At 59.3% G+C, this 19,435-nt stretch overlaps 1 protein-coding gene across 3 annotated transcripts; it reads right to left on the bottom strand.

The window, feature by feature from the left end:
- Positions 1-556: 556 nt before the first annotated feature.
- On the bottom strand, positions 557-10,353 carry MGAT4B (alpha-1,3-mannosyl-glycoprotein 4-beta-N-acetylglucosaminyltransferase B). Of its 3 annotated transcripts, none has more exons than XM_033096496.1 (15): positions 10,111-10,353; positions 4,730-4,915; positions 4,506-4,646; positions 4,292-4,425; positions 3,865-3,911; positions 3,441-3,554; positions 3,169-3,244; positions 2,957-3,071; positions 2,529-2,659; positions 2,273-2,380; positions 1,938-2,131; positions 1,490-1,568; positions 1,316-1,403; positions 1,127-1,239; positions 557-1,025 (listed from the first exon to the last, which is right to left on the bottom strand). In XM_033096496.1, exons 1-15 carry the CDS (start codon positions 10,205-10,207, stop codon positions 1,002-1,004), a joined length of 1,647 nt encoding a protein of 548 aa, XP_032952387.1. In that variant the 5' UTR covers positions 10,208-10,353; the 3' UTR covers positions 557-1,001. The 3 variants fall into 3 exon arrangements, with proteins under 3 accessions (XP_032952387.1, XP_032952388.1, XP_032952389.1); XM_033096497.1 differs by lacking the exon at positions 10,111-10,353 and adding an exon at positions 7,814-7,856; XM_033096498.1 differs by lacking the exon at positions 1,127-1,239 and having other exon boundaries at positions 568-1,025; positions 10,111-10,293.
- Between the last annotated feature and the right edge of the window lie 9,082 nt (positions 10,354-19,435).

Raw genomic sequence — 19,435 nt, forward strand, 5'->3', positions numbered from 1 at the left:
GGGGTGCCAGACCCCGGGAGGGCCTGCCGTCTGGGCAGAATATCCCTCAACAGGTGACTTAGCCGAGCTGGCAGAGTAACTTTGCAAGCAGCGCAACAGTGTGGGCAAAGGCCCCGAGGTGGGCAGGAGACCCTAAAACGTGTCAGAGCGGGGGATGAACGGGGCTTTGGGGACCGTAGAGGGCAGGGTTGAGACCCTCGAAGGAGGGGGAATGAGGAGGTGGGTGGGAATGGCTTCGGTTTGGGAGACTCTGCCGCTAGTAGTTCCGGGTGATGAGAGCTAGGGGGTGCGCTTGGTTGGGGTGGACCTCGTGGAGCTGGATGGCTTTGGAAGCTCACACCCGGATTCCAAGCCGGCTCCAACCACGAATATGCAGACCCTTCGAGGTGGCCCAGGCCTAGACTGGAGGGTCCTGGGAAAATGGGCATGAGGTAGTGCGGAGCTGTGTGTGGGGAGAGTCTGGCTCTGTGGCTTTGCCTGGAGGTGGCAGCTGCGTTCGGGGTGGCATCACCTGGCGCCTGGCCTTCCCCCACCAGCCGGAGCTCAGAGCACAGTGTGAGGCACACATTTCGTTAACCCTTTATTACAAGTCACGCTCTTATAGAAGTATATGTGGACTTAGGTGAAAAAATCAAATGTATCCAAGAATAAAAAACACAGCACATAAAGTAGTATATGCATTCCAGTGTTCGCGCCGGAGACAGTGGGCGCCCAGGAAAAAGCTCTTCTAAAACGGCCTGGCTTAAGCCTGCCGGCTGCGAACGGTTCCGGGTGGCACAGGCCAGCCTCAGGCACAGTGTGGGGACCGCCGCCTCCTCCTTCGGCCCGGCGGGCGGGCAGCACCAGCTCCTGGGGCCTCCGGGCCAGCGGCGACCCCAGGCCACTGAGCAGTGCCAGGGACAACGCTTCAGGTTGGGTCGGTTGCACCTGGCCCTCCCAGGGCTGTAGTGAAGACATCCCAGGCCTCCTGGGCTTCAGGGCCAGTCCTCAGAAGCCCTCCCTTAGTCGGCCTTTTTCAGGAAGATCTGGAAGAGTTGGCTCAGGGTCAGCAGGGCCTATAGAGCTGGCCCCATCTAGCTACTGGGAATAGCTGCTGTTCCCTGCGCCCTGCCCTGTCCTGCCTCACCTCGCTCAGAATGACCCACACCGGCGAGTCTGTCTGGATGGAGAGGCGCAGTGCTTCCAGGGGGCCAAAGGCAGGGTCCACCTCGCCCTCTGCCACACCCTTGTAGAAGGAGCCTGGGGGAGGGCATCGCTGAGAGCTTGCCCCAAGTCCCCTGCTCAGTCCAGCCTCTCCCCGCCTGACCCTACTCACCTATCTGGAGGTAGCCGTCAGGGCTCCGTGGGTACCGGAGGGTGGCTGAGCGGCCCTCCTGCAGGGCCTCCTTGTCTGACTGAGGGTTCTGGGGGCAAAATCAAGGGGCTGAATTAAGCGAGGGGCTGTGGGAAGGGCCAGTCTCCGTGTACACCCACAGCCTGCCGCACTCACATCAAAGGGCAGCACCTCCACAGAAGTGTTGAAGAGCTTGTCCTCTGGATGCTCAATGTTCCCGCTGCGGAAGAAGAAACTGCGGCCAGGCAAGCCCGTGAGTGCTGCAGGGTGGGACACTACCCGAGCATGGCCCAGCAGCCAAAGTGCTGGGCCTCGGCCCCAGGTGCCCCAGCGGCCCCAGGGGCAGCTGTTGGGCTGTGCCAGGTAACCAGGGCCTTCTCATAGGGACAATGGGGATAGGCAATGTCACTGCATTCCTCTGGGCACTGCCTGACATAGTCTTTATAAGGTAGCTACTGTTATGAGCCCCACTCTTCAGATGAGGAAACTAAGACATGGTAAGGTTGACTAATTTGATGGGGGTCACAAAAATTTGTGGCAAGACCTGTACCCTGGTAGCCATCCCACCCCTCCCCAAGGTGTACATGTGTGTGCTGGCACTGACCGCTCAAGACGCAGTGGCTGGAAGAAGCGGAAGCGGATGAAGTCCCCTGCAGCAGGCGTGAAGGCCCAGAAGAAATCCTCGCGCAGGTAGGCCTTCTCCAGGGTGAAGTGCTGGTATGTCTTGAGGCTTGTGCTCACTTCGGCTGGCGGGTTCACATGCTCCTTCCGCAGCGCCTGCTTCCCAAAGTCCTTGTCCTGCAGCCCAGAAGGACAGCGGTGCTGGAGCACTCCTAGAGTGGACTTGCCCTGCCACTGCCTCACCCCCACCACCCCCACCCCTCGTCCCAGCCGGGGCTCTGCCTGGACTCAGCCAGGTTCACATGGGGCACAGCCCACCTTCAGCTTCTGAATCTTGCCCGCCAGGGAGGAGTGAGTGCCCACGTGCTGGAAGAGGGACGGCTTGAAGCGGATCCGAAGGTTGGCCTTCTGCCGGTCACAGTGCTTCTGCAGAGTGGAGGGGGCAGCACCCCGGGGCTCAGTGCAACCCTGCATCTGAGGACAGGGCCTCCCACAGCCAGATGGCCGTGCACACAGGCATGCTGGCGGTGGCGTGCACCACCACCCTACCCGCCTCTGGGCAGCCCCTGCTCACCGCGTCCTTCTCAGGGTTGCAGACCTTCACCCACAGAATATGGTCCAGAAGCCAGTCGATAGGCTTGTCCCGGTAGAACATGAGGATGAACTCCACAATCAGGCTCAGGTCCAGCGACTTGAACATTTTCCCTGGAGGAGGAGTGAGGGGAAAGTGGTGCTGAGTGCGCACCTTTGCTCTGCCCTACTTCCTCTTACTCCCTGTGGGAGCCACTGGGGAGGCCCACAGCAAACCCTGTGGCAGGCTGCAGGCAGGTGCAGTCACTAGGGGGCAGAAGTGATGGTCGCAGAGGGTGGATGGGAACAGCTCAGGTGGGACTGCAGTGGCCACTCCAGGAAAGGCTCCCAGCATGCTGCTGAGGGGTGGGGGCTGATGACTGTGGGGCTGAGGGGCTGTGTTCAGAACCGTGGGGTGGGGTAGTGGCACACCAATGAAACCCAGCTGGGAGAACTCCAGGATCATCCAGTCCTCTGAGGGCTGCTGCAGTGCGAAGTTCTTCATGGTGCTCAGGTAGTTGGGCTTGGCCACTATGTCGTCCTCCAGCTGCACAGTGGGGGGCAGGAGGGGGCCAGGACTCAGGATGGGCACCCCCAGGCCCAGCCGGGGTGGGGGCGGGGCAGAGCAGGGTGTCAGTGCTGACCTGCACATAGTAGATGCCTTTGGACTGCGCGTACATCATGAGGAAGCAGTAATCGAGGTTCTGTTTGGTCCTCCACCTGTGGGCCAGGGGCAGGGCCTCAGGAGCTCAGACCCATCCGCCTCCAGTGTGGCTGCCACAGGTGTACTGGAGACAGAACCCTCCCCCCATGCAGGGGTCCTCCGATGGAGACATGGAGGCACTGCAGCCAACAGACGGCTCTCTGCACAGGCGGGAAGGTTGCTGGGGGTACGGGAAGGGGGCAGTACTAGTACCTGACTCTCTCCTTGGGGTCCCCAAAAGATTCTCGGAGGCGGGAAAAGTCAGGGTAGAAGTGGGGGGAAGGGGAGATGACTTCCAGGAGGCCGGAATGGATCTCTGTGGGGAACCTGGGGGACAGGAAGGCCCAGTGGGTATGCTGCCTCCAGGGCCTGGAGCAGCAGGCAGAACTGAGCCAGGCAGACACCGTCCCTTTCTTAAGGCCCATCAGACACATCCCCCATACCACATGCAGCCTACCGAGTCAGTGGGGCTCAGGAGGGGTTGGGCCACCTCTACACACCCCTGGTCTTTCAGCCAATAGGGGAAGCACCCTCTCCCAGACAGGGCACTATCTTGTGGGGGAGGCAGGCACCTGCCTGCCCCACCCCCTGCAAAGGGTCCTCCCTCCACCAGCTGTGTCCGGCTGCCAGTACTCACAAGGCCTTGATGTTCTCCGTCACCACCGAGGTGTACTGTGGGTCAGTCTGTGGGGAGACCAAGTGCCCTCCCTAAGCCGGCTGCCACCCCAAATGGCCTGGAAGAAGGGGCTAAGGCTTCAGATAACCCCACACATGGAGGGAATGAGCCATCCATCCTGAGGACCACAGGTGCCTCAGTAAAAGCGCTTCGGGGCTCTTGGGCCATGGAGTAGGGTACACTAGGTAACTGGCATCTCCATGAAGGAGTGCCAAAATGTTTCTTTCCTTTTAACTTTTTATGTTGATAAATTTGTGAATGACAGTGAACTTCTGATAGCTTTTCCCTCTGGAATGTTGCTTTTCATTTCTCCTTCTTGTTATTTGGTGCCAAATGTCCTCCTCTGAATGTGCCCCGCGCCCCGGATCCCGCGCCCTAGCTCACTCGCCTCCGCGATCAGCACCACGATGACCGAGTCCTCCTTCTCCTGCGGGCTCAGCTCCGAGATGAGCGAGTGCAGCGTGTCGGTCAGGTAGGAGTGCACCTCGCGCCGCACGCTGGGGATACCCATCACCACCGACACTGCAGGGGGTGGGGGTGGGAGGTCGATCGGGCACCATAGCGGGACCGCCCCCGCCCCGCCCCTTCCAGCCCGCCCCTACCTCCAGTGCGGCCCTGGCCCACGCGCACGGCCGGCTGCAGGCTGCTTTCCTTGGCCAGCAGGTGCGGCAGGTGGTGGAAGACGGTGGGCAGGTGCAGCACGTGCTTGTGTGAGACGTTCCACGGCTTTAGTCGTGGGTCCTCTGGGTGGGTCGGGAAAGGGCAAGTCAGATGGCGCGGCCTGCCACCAGCCCCGCCTGCCCTGCAGCCCCACTCCGTTGCTCACCCGTTAGGCGGCCCCAAGTGCGATTGCCGTCTCGGTCTCGCAGCGCCTGCCTCTCCGACACGGCCCTCTTGATCTCGTCCAGCACCAGGTTGAGCTCCTTGGAGCGTTTGAGGCTCTCCTGCTCAGCTGCGTGCAACCGGTCGCGCAGCGCCAGGAACTCCCGCTGGTACACGTCCACCACATCGCCTGTGGGTGGTCCACATGGTGTCACCAGGAGGCCGCCTAGAGCTGACCTACGGCCCTTTGAGGGTGTCGGCGCGCACGTGTGCGTGCCAATCTGTGCGACAGCCCATCTACATCTGTGCTGGCGCCTGCCACTGAGGAGCTCTCTGGGTTTACATAAAGGTCACTCTGAAGTCACAATGACACATATGGGGGAGAAAAGCCTCCACGGGGGGATTAGCCCTCTCTAGTACTCTTCCTACCCGTTATTTTCTCCTTTGAGGAGGCATCTGAAGTGGGAGGGCTGCAGGACCACTTTGGGCCCCAGGAGGGACAATCCTAAGCAGGGGCTGCAACAGTCTGAGGCTGAATCCTCTCCATCCAGCGACTCCCAGAGCCCCCTCTGGCTTCTTGCATCACCTGCTCCTTCCAGGCGTAGGACACCCAAGGTCCCATCCACGGCACGAGGACCCAGCCCTTCCTCGAGGAGCTTCTCAGTGCCCAGCATTCCCCACTCCCTCCTCTACACCTCTGCACTTGGCTCCTCACCCTCCTTCACAAAGGAGATCACAGGCAGCCCCATCCCCAAGGCAGCTCTGGGGAAGGACAACCTCCCGGGACCCTCCTCCCATCCTCCGAGTAGGACTGAGCCTGCACACAGGGTCTGTGACAGTGCCCCTGACGCGCATTCGTCACTGTCCCCATGGTGGTCACCGGTTGCTCATCCTGCACTAGGCACCGCCTCTGGGTTTCCTCAGCTTCACACCAGCCGCAGTGGTGGCTGCTACAGCTACAGCCCCAGTGCTCAAATGAGCAAATGATGTTGAGAAACTAGTCCAGGGACACTCAGTGAGGCAGTGGCCCCGGGGGACCAGCCCCGAATACCTTGAGGCCTGCTTCTCTGGAGACCTGTCACAACCTCCAGCTGGGCCCCAGCTATCTGGGGACACTGGGGTGCAGGGGCCAGGAGCAGCACACAGGTGGTGCTGCCTAACAGTGCAGAGGGGTCCCCGGGTGCCCATATCTGGTGCCACAGGTCGGACAGGGCCAGTGGGCAAGAATGAGACAAGCGGCATCCCTGCCTGTGGCTGCTACAGCAGGTCCTGGTAGGCTGTGCACTCCAGGCCTTTCTGGTCTCACTTCTGCCCTCTTCATTTGCTGTCACACACAGCTCCTTGTCTCTGCCTAACGGCCACGTCGTCACACATACTATGGTCTCTTCTGCCCGGACCCCTTTCCTCCTCTGGGCCGAATGAACATCCACGTAGCCTTCCAGTCCTGGTCTCCAAGTCTCCAAGTCCAGGAAGCCTTCCAGAACTCCTTTCCCATCCCCAGACAGCTCTTCTGCTCCTTGATCCCTGGTGGGGTCACAGCCCCCAGAACGCCCTGGGATGGTATTACTCCCCACAGCTGTGGGCAGCAGAGGTCACAGCCAAGGCAAAGTTTGCTCACCTCAGGACATACCCCATTCTGCAGCACTCCACACCCAACTTGCCCAAACTCCCTCACCACACCCAGCCTACCTGGGGCTAAAGGTCAAGGCCAATACACTAAGCTTCAGAGCTGGGGGACAGCCCTGGGGGGTGGGGCAAAGAGGGGAGAATCAGGTTACTGGATCTGCCAGCACTGCGCTGGGTTGCAAGGCCAGGTTACCCTGGAAACCCAACCTCTTGAATGGGAGTGGCCAACCCACAAAGTTCAGGGCCAGCCCTCAGGGGGTCGTGGTGGGGGCTGGAGATGCTGAGGCCCAGCAGGAGGGAATTCGGAGCCACCTGGACACCTGGACATGGCAGATGGCCTCCTTCCTGCCTGAGTCCCTACCCACCTACCTATTGCTCCCTGCTGCCCACCCCGGTGCAGTGGAACCACTGAGTCCTGCCTAAGGCAGCCCCCTGCAGTGAGGCCCTCTGTGAAGTAGGGGGAGGGTGAGAAGGCCTCATCCCTCCTCTGCTGCCCATTGTCCCCCTACACCTTCTCTGATCTTTAAGTAGGCTAGCCTGCCCCAGGTGGACAGGCCACGTGGGCAGGGCTGGGTACTGCTGCCCTGAATCACCCTGACCACCAAGGCCTGGGCACAGCATGCTCCCTCCCCTGGCTGTCCTTCCCAGCGGCCTCCCTCTACCTAGGTCCTGAGCTTCCTGTTTACTAAGAGATGATGGGCCCCAGGGGTTCCTGGGCCTGGCTCCTGCTCACACTGACCCTTCTGTCACGTCCCTGAACATTGCAGACCCTGTCCCTCGGCAGCAGGCCCCTGTTCCTGCCCTGTCTGCCACCTGCAAGGTCCCCAGCTTGACCCTCATCCCTGGCTTCTCATTCATGGGTCCACTCTGTTCTTGCCTGTCAAAGTCAGAACCTCAAACTCTTGACCGCCTCCCCATGTGCTGAACCTTAGGCCAGAGCTCTGCGAGGCCCTCCAGGCACCCCACAAACTGCATGGCCTGGGTGGTTGGACTGAAGTGGTGAGTAGGCTGGGAAGGCAGCTCAAGTGATGGACAAGGCCTGGGAGCCCCTGGCCTCTGGGGGACAGGGCAGAAGTTCTTGGGAGCTGGGGCTGAGGAAACCTGGCTTGTCCTTCAATCCATAGCTTTTTACCCCAAGGAAGTGGGGTGAGGGGCCTGTCCCTGGGCGCAGCTGGCCCCAGGGAAGGACTGCAGCTGTAGCCACACTACTGGTGGCTTTCGCAGCCTTCACCCCACCTGATGGCAGAGTAATCCGGACACCTGAGGCCCATGGACCACAGTTTTTCCCAGGTCCCTTCTTGGTTGAAGAAATAGACCTCGTGCCCTGTACTTAGGGAAGGGAAAACTGGCTCCAGGGAACAGGCTGGAGCCAGGCTCAGGGCAGGTCTGCTGTTAACAGGGAGGTGGGGCGGGGCATGGAGAGGGGGCAGGTGTTCTCTTTCCCTCCAGGATTTGTACCTACCCTCCCAGTGGTCAGGAGGGGTGTTCATCATAGCTGAAGTCCAGGCTGTTGGGGCACTGGGGAGGGCCATGTGGCTGAAGCCAGACCCCAGGAGGGTCAGCTGTCCTCCCTGGGGACGGGCCTTCAGCAGACACTTGGCTGAGGGCTATAGTCTGAGCGTTAGCAGAGCTGTTGCACAAATGTGGTCAAGACTGGATGTGAAACCCATATCCAGGGCCCGTCTTGCCAAGGCCTGTATGTCCTTTCTGGTCCTGGGCTTCCATGGTGCCACCTGCTCATGCTGCCTCCTTCCTTTCTGGCCCCCTGCCCACCTCCTCCCTTCCTGCAGATCTGGGTTCCTCTACCTCTCCTCTAAGTATCAGTGCCTGGGCCAATCCTATCCTGAGCTCCCCGCTCACTGCAAACTGGAAGCCAGGGTCCAGTTTGCCCTCAGCCTGGCTTAGTCTGGCTTTCCCACCGGCTCAATACGGCTTTCTACATGTAAGAATGAGAAGGGGTCACATAAGCCCAGATTCAGGCTTCTCTTGAGGCCTCCAAAGACCTGGCCCTACTGAGCCCCCTGAAACAGTGACAGCCCTCGACAAGGAAGACCCAGGTCACACCCTGACCTCACCTCACAGGCTCCTGGGCTTCTGTGCCTCAGAGACCCCTGCATCTAAGGCCCAAGATTCTTTGGCTGGGGGTATTCTCCTGCTCCCAGGCCCTTGGATACCAGCCTCCTTGAAGCTTCTCCTCAGGGAAAGTGGGCCCTAAATTAGGCCACTGGAATCCCCCTCCACACACACACAAACACACACAGGGACACTGGCTCCCTGTGGCCAGCCAGGCCTCCAGAGAAGGTGTCCTGGTGGGGCTTGTGCTGCAGCTCCTGACAATCAGACTGAGGACCTGTGGCTGCTACAGGAGTCACACAGGAAGTGTGGCTTGGCCAAGGACAGGGTACAGGGGCTCATCCCTCCCACAACTGGACAAATGGGCCCCAGCCCATCAGATACGGCCCCACCTGGGCCTCCATGCCAGTCTGCTTATGTAGTCACTCTCCCAGGGGTCCAAAATGCCATTCCCAGGGTGGCACACCCCACCTACAGAGACTCTGCCACAGCCATGCCCTCCTGGCACCAAGCCCTAGGGGATTCCCTCAGGGCCCCTGGCCTCCATCTAAACAGGAGGACTGCAGTAGGCTGGGCTGAGCAGGCAGGAGCCAGGTGAGGGGCTGCTGGGGCTTGGAGGGTCAGGAAGGCTCTAGCTCCTTCCCCAGCCTCATGCAGTGTGGTGTAGGGAAACAGAAGCAGGAGGTGGGAGGGAGGCCGAGGGTCACTTGGCCTCAGCCCGACCCTGCTTATGCTTTCTGTAGGAAGTCCAGGAGGAGGAAGGAAGCCGCTTTTCCTGGTGCCTCTTGTGCTGCCTGCTGGGTGGGCAAGGGCCTGCAAGGGCCTCCTCAGCCCCAGCCACCCCAACCAACACCAAGCAACTCCAGCCAGTGCTGGGACCTGCCTCCCCTCACCCCCACCCCCAAGTGTGCTGGCCAGACTCAGAGGGCCATCGTGGTGGGCTGGCCAGCTTGACCAAACTTCAGGTGGCGGTGATGCCCCAGTGAGACCACACAAAGTGGGCTGACAGTTGGGGTTGCGCTGGCTGCTCTGAGGCCTCCATGCACTCCTACAGCAGCCACAGGAAGGTGGCCCCAGTACCCAGGGCCCTGTGCAGCTGTCCTGGCGCCCGATGTCATGGATGAGGGCTGCGGAGGCCCCAGGGAGCAGCACCCACAGTGGCTTGGTGTGGATGGGTGGTGTGGCGGGGAGGGCACTGCCTGGATGTCTGGCTGCCCCCTCACACCGCTCTCAGGAACACAGTACCTGCTCTAGCCCAGGTGCATGGAGCTGATGCCTTGGGAAGTACCTGGCACAACCACCTCTGTGACCTTGTATCTCTGTCCCTCTCTGAGAACTCCAAGCCCCAGCTGGCCAGTGGGAGCGACCACCCCCAGCATGGGCGTAACTGTACTCACGGAGGCGGGTCCCAGAGCCGCATGGGGGACCTGGCGACTGCAGGGCCAAGTGGCCCAACCCCGGCAGAAGAGAATTTCGTTATTCCGGCAACAAACAAGTGGGGGCGAGGATGGGAGGGGCGTCCTCCCGAGCCATCGGGCGGGGAAGGGGCGCCCGCGTCGGCTTCCGGCCGCCTCCCGCGGCCACTGCCCGGACTCGGATCCGCTCGGCCGCGGGCCCCTAGATGCGCCCAGGTGCTCCCAGGTGCGGGACGGGCTGCGGGGCGCGGGCCCGGCGGGGAGGGCTCACCTTTTTGGCCGCCGAGCGCCGCGTACCAGGAGAGAGAGAGGAAGGCGCACAGGCAGAGGAGCAGCAGCGTCAGGAAGGTGCCATTGCGGAGCCTCATCTCCTCGGGTGCGCGGCGGGCGCCGGCGGGGCCGAGGCCGCATGGCCCGGGAGGCGCGGGCCGGGGCGCGGGGCCGGGTGGGGGGGCGACGGGGGCCCCGGCCCCGGGGCAGGGAGGGGCGGGGCCCGGGGCCGGGCGGGGTTGGGGTCGGCTCCGCCGGGGCTCTGGGCGCGGGTCGCGGGCACCGGGCCTCGCTCCGCGGCTGGGCCAGGCCGGACTGGACTGGGCTGGGCGGCGAGAGCCGCGGCCCGGCCTGGATCCGGGGCCGCCGCGGAGTCGGCGGCGCGGGGCGGGGCGGGGCGGCCGGGATTTAAAGGGGCCGCAGCACCCGCGGTTGCAGCCAGCACCACGAGGAGGCGGGGCGGGGACCAGCTCCCGCCTCGGGAGAGCGGCCCCCGCGTGGGCTCGCGCGTCCGGGGCTGCGGGCCGCCCTGGGTACGGCCTCAGGTAGGTCGAGGCGGGGACCTTCGCGAGTGCGGGTCGGCTGCGGCGCAGGCGGCGCGCCCTGGCCCCCAATCCCTTCTCAGTGAGTGACATCTTCATTATGACCCCCCCAGATCTGGACGTCATTCCCGGCCTTTCCCCCAGGTCTGAGGGGGTCTAGGCGGTGGAAGGGGGAAGGTATGAATGGAGCTGGCTCTTCCTCCAGCCAAGGGGATTCGGTTGAGTAGCCCTGCCTGCACCGGCGCCCACGGCCACCTCCCCTTTCAGGACTTTCTGTAGTGGCCCCGGATAAAGGCGTGCTGGGGACCTAAGGCGCTCCTGCTTCGTAAAATAGGGACAGTGGGCCGTTTTCATCAGTAGAGGAGCCGATGTGTGTGGGTGTAGGGCACAGTGATCAGCCCAGAGCTGTGATGGCCTCCCAAGTGTCAGGCGCGGGTGGGGCAGGAGGTGGGCGCAACCATGGGATGATGTGGGCCAGGGCCCAAAGGTCCATCGCTGTCTCTCTCTTCACTGCAGGATGCTTACACCTTCATTCTTGTACTAATTGCAGGCTTTCCCCAGCCATCTGTGGAACCATGAAGCGGACGGACCATAAAGGGATTCGTCCAACACAGGCTCTGGGCAGACACTGGGGGCCTCAGCACCATTCCTAGTAGTCCTGGTTCCCAGCATTGGCTGCAAAGACCCTTGGTGCCTAGTTGGGAGAGGCCTTTTGGGGATGGGTTCAGACTGGGACACGCGGGGCATTTGTCTTCTTCTTTCAGCCCAGGCCCACATCTGGGGCAGGGTGAGAACCAGGGAGCATGGCAGGGCCTGGGCATTTGCCTCTGCAGGAGCAGGTGAGGCAGGGCCAGTGGCTGAGGCGGGACTTGATCCTGGGGTCTGATGAAATGACTGGCCTCAGTATTCCTGCAGGCCTGATTCCAGTGCTGACACAGCAAGCACTGTTCTGAACTTGCTAATGAACTTTATGAACTGAGACTGGCCTTGTCAGAGCCTCCCAGAAGAAGCTGCCTTGTTTTGTGTTCCTTTGTTTTCTCAGGCATCTTCCATTTATGGCATGGGATAACGGGTTTTCATTTGGGCTGTAATACAAAGGGTGTGATTTTTTTTTCTAAATGTGTATTTAAGTTTAAAAATGAGTTGACTTAAGGAAAATTATTAAACCAGTAAAAATTAAGGAGAAGGCCTGTTAGTGACCAAAGTTTGGGAAGCTCCCCTGAGTCTCCTCCCCCTCCCCACTCTGGCTTTGGGGCAGGAGTGGGATGAAATTCTGCCCTGACACATGGAAAGTGCAGGGCCTCTGTCAGAAATGGGACTGTCCAGGGCTAGGGTGGGGGAGAAGGGTGGTGACTGACTTTGGGAAGTGTGAGGTCTGGAGTGAAGGAGAGTGGGGGAGGGGCTAGGGTGAGTAGGCTGGAGGGTGCTGCAGGGGTCCAAGGCAGTGGAGATTGAGGGCAGTCTTTCCAGATCCCTACTGCCCCATCAGAATCCCAGGAGGGAGTCCTCTGTGCCACAGAACCACTTAGGGGCACACACCTACTACTTCTCTGAGGATGGGCCTGCACGAGATCTGACCTGCCAGGATTGTACACTGAGGGTGAGAAGGGACAGCCCGAAGGAAAGCTGGGTGGATTCTACCACTGCAAGGGGGCTGGAGAGAGTGTGGTCAAAAGCAGAAGCCTAAGGAGGCATGTCCCCCGGACCTGCAGAAGTGACGTCACAGTGAGAGAAGGCCCATTGCATGCATTCATTGGGCCCTGCTGTCCCTGTGCTTTAGCCTGTCCCTCCCAGTAGTCCCCTCCCTGCATACCCAACTTCATCCTTGGAAACAGGGCAGCAGTTGCCTGGCTCCTGGCCAGTTTTCCGCTGCTCTCTGTGCCCTCACAGTAATGAATTCCTCGGGGCCTGCCTGCAACCCAACTCCCTCTGGGTACTTCTAGGCAGGTGAGGTCTGCCTATCACCCTGCTGCCCAGGGTGGGGCAGCCCCGAATCCAAGGGTTCAGCTTCTTGTGCTGGGGAGAGTGATGCTGGCTGGCCCCCACCCAGGAGGGAGAGTGTTGCCAAATGGGCAAGGAAAGTTCTGTTTTCTAACCAGAGCCCAAGCTGTGGGCCTTCCTCCTTTGTTCTTGTTTCCCACAGTGAAAATGCCCTTTTGTGTTGGGATTCCGTGCCAACCCTCAGCCCACACTGCCTTCTGGAGACTTTCTAGGACAGCCCTTGGAGGTGGTCGGTCCTTCCATCCTTTTTCATGGGGCTTCTTAACCTGTGGTCCAGGGATCCAGAGTTGGGGAGGTCCAGGAGCTGAGATGGGGGGAAAAGGGGAAATCCATCTTTATTTTCCCTAACCTCCAACTGAAACTTGGTATTTCCTTGAGTTCTGAATGGAGACAGCAAAGCCCAGCAGAATTCATAGTACATGAAGCTGTCACCCAGAAATCACAGGGTTTTCATCCTCACTGCTGGTGCTGCAGACACCTCAAAACAGCAGTTACAAACCCATTATCACCTGGTATTTCTGGTACTTGTTAGTTCTGCCTCTATGTCTTATACTTTAATGAGTTAACAAAGAATCACAAGTACTTCTATATCACAAATTTGTGTGTGTTTTTATATTTTGGAACTTCACTTTATTCAATATTAGTAGTCCTTTTGTAATGCAATGTACTTTATTTTACGCATTTCAGAACATGGTTCTAAGCAGGGGTCCTCTGTCTTCTCCAGATGCTGAGGGTGTCTCTGGCACAGTGAGAGTTTGAAGTCCTGCTCTAAGCCTCACCTTATCCCTCTGCTGGCCCTTCTTTCCTTGGAGGCCTCATTCCCATGTTCATTCCTAACAGACGTTCTGACTGTCCACCATGTGCCAGACATGCTTGAGTCACCAGCAACACAGAAAGCTTATCCTGGGGGGATTACTGTGCCTGAAGGACAGAGGGCCTCGTGGGAAAATGAGGTTAGCAGTTTGACCTCAGGGGAGTAGAGGGGTAGCCTCGGCAAGGTGGCCAGGTTCAGCATCTGCAAATGCCAGGACAGCCTCGTAGAGCTCAGGGAGAGACAGTGCCAGGGGCACACAGGATAGGCAAAGAACTGGCACCTTGCACATCTTGCCAGGGAGTTGGGTTTCTACTCTTGGAGCTCTGGGAGAGTGTCCAAAGCAGGGAGAGGCATGGGGGCTGCCCTGGGATCCACAGAGATTTGCATTTTGAAATGATCACTTGGGCAGGCATGGAGCAGGGACTGGGTAGAGTAAGAGAGGAAGCAGGGAGATCAGCCAGGGGCTCTTGTAGGGGAAGGAGTCCAGAATACACCACTGTGGCATGAAAATGATTTTGAGCTAAAGGCATTTGAGAAAGGCTTTTTTTCTGAAGTCCCGTGTCTGCCTAAAAGCAGAGCCCCACAACACAACTCAGTTGTCCTAAATCCCCTCCCCACGAGCAACCAGGGAAAGATCGACTCTTATCACATAATAATACCAGACATTGTCACAAAACTACCAATCACACCTGCCATGTAGTCTCCTAAGGGCCCATTTATCTTTCCTAACAGTCAATTGTTTTCCGTGTAAGTACCTTTCTCTCCCTCTGCTTCCCCTATGAAGTTGGTATGTAAGCCCCCAAATTCTAACTACCTATACTAGAATACAAATCTGTCTTTGTTCTTGCTAATCTGTCTTTTGTCAATTTAATTCACAAACCCCTACTACTGAACCTAAGAGGGTAGAGGGAAAGTTTGTCTGCCTCCACATAGGAATCTAGGAGAGAGTCTAGGAGAGAGATGGTTGGTCTGGAATGCGGGGTGGGGGATTAGAGATGAAAACAAAAAGGTGGGTTAGGACAATCTTTAGGAGACTGTATATTATTAAGGTCAAGAGCGTGGACCAGAGAGGCCGCCTGCCTCGGTTCATAATTCTGACTCCACCACTGTGTGACCTTGGGCAAATTACTTAATCCTTTCTGTGTCCATTTCCCCTGGAGAGTAAAATGGGGAAAAATTATTAGGATAGGCTTGATTATGTTGCTGTAATAATTCCAAATTTCTATGATTTAATGAAAGTATATTTCTCGAAGCTGTATATCTATCAAGGTACCCTGGGGCCTCTGCTCATCATAATTCCCACCCAGGCTACAGGAATAACCACTTGAACATCAAAGGTTTCCCTGGCAAAGGGGAAGAGAGCTCTAGAAGCTCCAGTGTTGGCAAATAAATAAATGCTCTGGCCTCTAAGTGATACATGGCTCTTCTGTCTTAGGTCCTTGGCCAGAACTAATCACGTAGTCTCGCCTCAAGGGAGTGGGTGAGTTAATATATATAAAAATACTCAGACTGCTTCATGGCATAAGAGAAGCACTACGTGAATGTCATTCCTGTTACTATTGGGATATACCATCAACAAGGACACTGCTGGTTGGAGGGCATGGCATGGTCACAGCTGACCCCCAAGTTTTTGGCCTGCACTGTGGTGCCCATCACTACCATAGGGAAGGCTGGGGCAGGCATGGGGTTTGTGGAAGTAGTGGTTCAGTACTCTTGGATACAACTGACCAAGACCAAAATCAACTGGTGTAAACTATCTCATGATCCAGCATCAAGCCTGCGGGCACCCAGACTCTCAGATGCTGAGATCAGGCCTTGATCTCCTGCTCCTGTGGGCCAGAGCTCACAGGCTGACCCGTGCTTCCACGTGGCCTCAGTGGGCATTTCGTCCCCCAACTTGGGTTACATGTCCATCCCTGACCCAGGGGCTACAGTGTTCTGGTTGGCCAAACCTGAGTCAGGTGCCTAACCCCACCCCCCACACTCACAATGGAAGGGGAGCAATGAATCCCCAAAGGAAAATTTCCATCCAGAAAAGGGACGGAAATTCAGCAGGGCAATGGGAATGAGGAACGCATGTAAAATCTGGGAGCAGGAGCGAGGGGGCCTTACCCCCCTTCCCTCACCAGAACTCTTGTCTAGGCGAACAACGGAACCTGAGGGTGGTGGGGTGGGTCCCTATAGCCCAGGAAGGGCTGTGCCCTTCGCAGTAGCTGCCAACTTCCCACCTGACATGCTTTTAACCAGGTTGCAGTGGCGGCCATCCTGCCAACTTTTCAGCCAGTCCTGCACGAGAGGGAGCGCTTATTTAGGGAGCACCCGCTGCCCTAGAGCGTCAGGGTTACAGAATACGGGACAAGAGTTAAGTCCAACACGCGCACGACCCCCACCCCCCTAACACGCTGCCTGAGCTCCCCACGCATCAGGCGCGGGGACGCGGGCTGAGCAATGGGGGGTGCCCACCGTCCGCGGGCGCGCAGGGTCATGGTGGAGCCGAGACCCCGCGGCGGGAGGAGGGGAGCGCAGGCTTCCGGCGTGCGGGGCCGTTCGCGGAGACTTTGGACAAGGGAAGTCGTAAATCTCAAAGCCAGACAACTTTCCCAGAAGATTGTCGACAGGATGCGGGGCGGGGGGGAGCAGGGACAGGGCCCTGAGACTGACCCGCGGCAGCCGCCCTCTCCACGTGACCACAAGCTCCTGCACTGCTGCGGAAAGCCGGGGGCCCGGAACCCTCTCACTGCTGGGTCTGGGACTGCGCTCCCTGGCGAGTGCCACGCCGGCCTCTCTGCCCCAGCCCAGCTAGGAGCACGCCGCACCCTTCTTCCGCGACTCGTCCCCCCCTCTGCCTTGAGCGGCTGTCATCCAGTCAGCCGGGCCCAGGCGCCTGGATCCATCCAGGGCCACCGCGCTGTCTCTTCACAGCCCCCCGCCCTAACACCTCGTAGCGCTTCCTTTTATCCTTCCAGAACCTTCCGCTGTCAGGCCGGCCCTCTGCTTTGGGAGCCCCCAGCAGTGCCCGCCCGGGGTAGGTGTCGATCAAGGAAGGGGAGGGACCATCGGATACCAGTTGTGACCCTTGTCCGAGTTCCCTTTCCCCTGGGCTGGGAGTGAGGGGTGTCTTACTTAATGAACAGCCTTAGGGGACCTGCGGGCGGGCGGCCTGACCACCCCAGTTCCGACCAGCGGATCCGACGCGCAGAGCGAGGCGCGCTCTTTCGCTCGCTGCGGGAAACCGGAGCCCCTGCGGGTTCTCGGGCCAGGACCCGACACAGGGCCAGGACTCCAAGGATGCGCTGGGGGAGAAGGGGCTGGATGAACGACGCGGCTCCAGCGAGGTGTGGACGGGGTCGGGTGCAGCCGCCCTTCAGGCGAGCAGCCGAGAAGCGGGCCTCCACCAGCACCCCTCCTCCGCCCCTGGCCTGAGCTCGGGCCGCTTGCGCTCCGGGCCGCACGTTTTTTCTAGGCCAGGCGCGCAGGACTGGGTCCCTAGCGCCGCCCGTCCGGCTTTGTGTTTCTGTGGATGATGGGCCCAGGGCCTTCTGATTTGTATTTGCAGACATGGCTCCGCGTTCGGCCTCGGTCCGCCTCCCTTACCTGCATCAGCATTGCGGAGAGCCATCTCCACTGTCCAGTGAACATGGTGTGTTGATCACCTAGGGGGCGGCCGCTCCCTCAATGCCCCCAGGAGCGTGCAGGCGTCCATTCTTCTGTCCGTGCCAGTAGCCAAGCCCAGAATGGCTGCTCCCAACCTCCAGCAGCTGTGCAGGAGGCCCTGGTTCTCTCATGACCCTGACAACTTGGCAATACCTAACTTTCCATCTATGTCTCTTAGTGGCTTTATTTCATTTCCTAGATGGCTTGAACCCCTTTTCTTTAACCCCATGCCCCAACACACAGGCACATACACACATAGCTCCCAACACCTCTTGGCTAGGCAGGAAGGGCTAAAACGAGGTAATGTCCAGTTTCTGGGGTTTTCCTGAGGGAGTGGTCAGGGAAAGCCCCACCGCCATTTAGGATGGGGGATTGCCATGTGAGGCAGGAGAAAGGGTTCCAGGCAGGGGGAGGGGCCAGGAGAAAGTCACCAGGGGGAATGGGTAGGCAATATTAGGAACTGAAGGCTGGGAGTGTGCCCTCTGGTGTGAGGGAGTGGAAAGGAGTGGCAGCTGGGTCCCAGGGCACTGTGGCCTGCAGGCCATCCCACCCATGACCCTGTCCCCCCTGTAGAAACAAACTGATCTCTTGGGCCTAGGTCTGGAGGATGTTGATCCCTTGTGATCCTCAATCTCAAGGGTGGCTGTGTCTCTGGCTGGCACAGCACCCATATCTAGGCTTCAGAAAACGATTGTCAAGGGATGGGATTATTTTTGGGAAGGAGGAACGGGGAACTGAGGAGGTAGTTACAGCGCACCACACAGGAATAAACCGTATCAGAGGACCTCCTGCCACCCCTCCCTGCACCCAGTGTCCCCAGAAACTCTCAGCTCAGGTTTCTTCCCACTCCCACCATTGACTGTAGTCTCCGCCTGCCAAGCTGATAACCCCAAAGGCAACTAGCACACCTAGGGGGCATCACTTGGGGGCATCAAGTCACCGCACTCCAGCCCCATTCAAAGACGAGGAAACTGAAGCTGGTCATTTGTCCAAAGATGGCAGGGTGGTAGATAGTTGGTCTGATTCAGGCACCAAGCTGCCCCCCTCACAGCGTGTGAATGCCATGCCTAGAGGGTCAGATGGAGGCCAGTGGGCACAGGGGAGGTTGGGGGAGCTCTCTGCAGCTCAGGGAGGGGAAGGACAGAAGGGGACTTTGGTGGGGACAGGGTCTAGTTCGGTCTGGCCTTCCCCGCTGCCAGCTTCCTGCCACCCTGTCCTCCGAGGGCTCTTTTGGCTCCAGGCTCCCTCAGAGTCCCACTCAGCTGCTCCTCACCGCTGCTGCCAGGCTGCCTGGTAAGATGTCATCAAGACTGGTAGCATGGAGCCGGGGATTCCCCTGTTATGACGGCTGGTCATGGGATGCTGACTCACTGCCTTCTATCCAGACCACCTGACCACGCAGGGGCTGGCGGAGAGGGCCCTGCCAGGGGGTTCCCCTGCCGCAGCAGCGTGTTTACCTTCCTGGCCTTGGGGGAGGGTGGGGGAGGGCCTATACTCTGTAGCCAGGCATGCTGGGAAGGCAGCAGCTGGGGCTCCACAGGGGCAGGAGGGGGGACATCTCCAGGCCTGCTTCCCAGGGGCCATTTCCTACCACCCGGTTTCACCCTGAGTTCTCCATCCCTCCCTGCAAACCCACCACGGTCCCACACACGGAGCCAAATGGTCAGAAAGTCGGGAAGTCCTGCCAGTGGCCTCCATTTCCGCCACTTGTTTGGACAGGGACTGCGCCTTAAGCCCTTCCTGAAACCCGGGTTCCCCAGAGCCACAGGGCTCTCCTTGTGTACCCCACCCACTCAGCGAGGGACGCTGCAGCTCTGGAGGCAGGAAGTGGGGTTCTTGGCCCAGTGGGCCGGGATTGCAAGGCTCCTAGGCTGCTGAGTCATTCCCTCGGACACCTGTGGGCCGCACTGCCCCTTCTCTGTCTCCTGACCCTGTCTGCATGGCGGTGGGCAGAGGGTCACTTTTCAGGCTCACAGAGGGGGTGTAGGGAGGGCCTGAGAGGGGACCGTCCTCTCTGCAGAGCTGCTACAGCCTTGCCCACTCTGGAGCCCTCTGGGAAGGACCAGCCATACCTGTGGACAGATCCCTGCTGTGGTCCCACAGACAAATCACCTTTGCACCTGACTAACCAAACCCACCCAACCTCTGGGGATGTCTGTGTTTCCCATCCCTTGAGGTTACCTGCTCCCATCAACCCCACCATGAAAGGATATGACTTTGACTCAGCGGGCCTTGAGCTCCTATTCACAGGTCCCCAACTGGGAGGACTCATAGGGTGACACACCTGCTCACCTTCTTCCACCCCCTCCTCCAGG

The sequence above is a fragment of the Rhinolophus ferrumequinum genome, chromosome 24 (assembly GCF_004115265.2).
Source record: "Rhinolophus ferrumequinum isolate MPI-CBG mRhiFer1 chromosome 24, mRhiFer1_v1.p, whole genome shotgun sequence".
NCBI lineage: Eukaryota > Metazoa > Chordata > Mammalia > Chiroptera > Rhinolophidae > Rhinolophus > Rhinolophus ferrumequinum.

Excerpts from the sequence above, each read along its gene's own strand:
- MGAT4B (XM_033096496.1), bottom strand. The coding sequence starts at position 10,207 with ATGAGGCTCCGCAATGGCACCTTCCTGACGCTGCTGCTCCTCTGCCTG. Across the intron at positions 3,245-3,440 it reads GACCCCAAGGAGAGAGTCAG|GTGGAGGACCAAACAGAACC; the intron begins GTACTAGTACTG and ends CCTGGCCCACAG. Across the intron at positions 1,569-1,937 it reads CAGCCACTGCGTCTTGAGCG|TTTCTTCTTCCGCAGCGGGA; the intron begins GTCAGTGCCAGC and ends GCCTGGCCGCAG.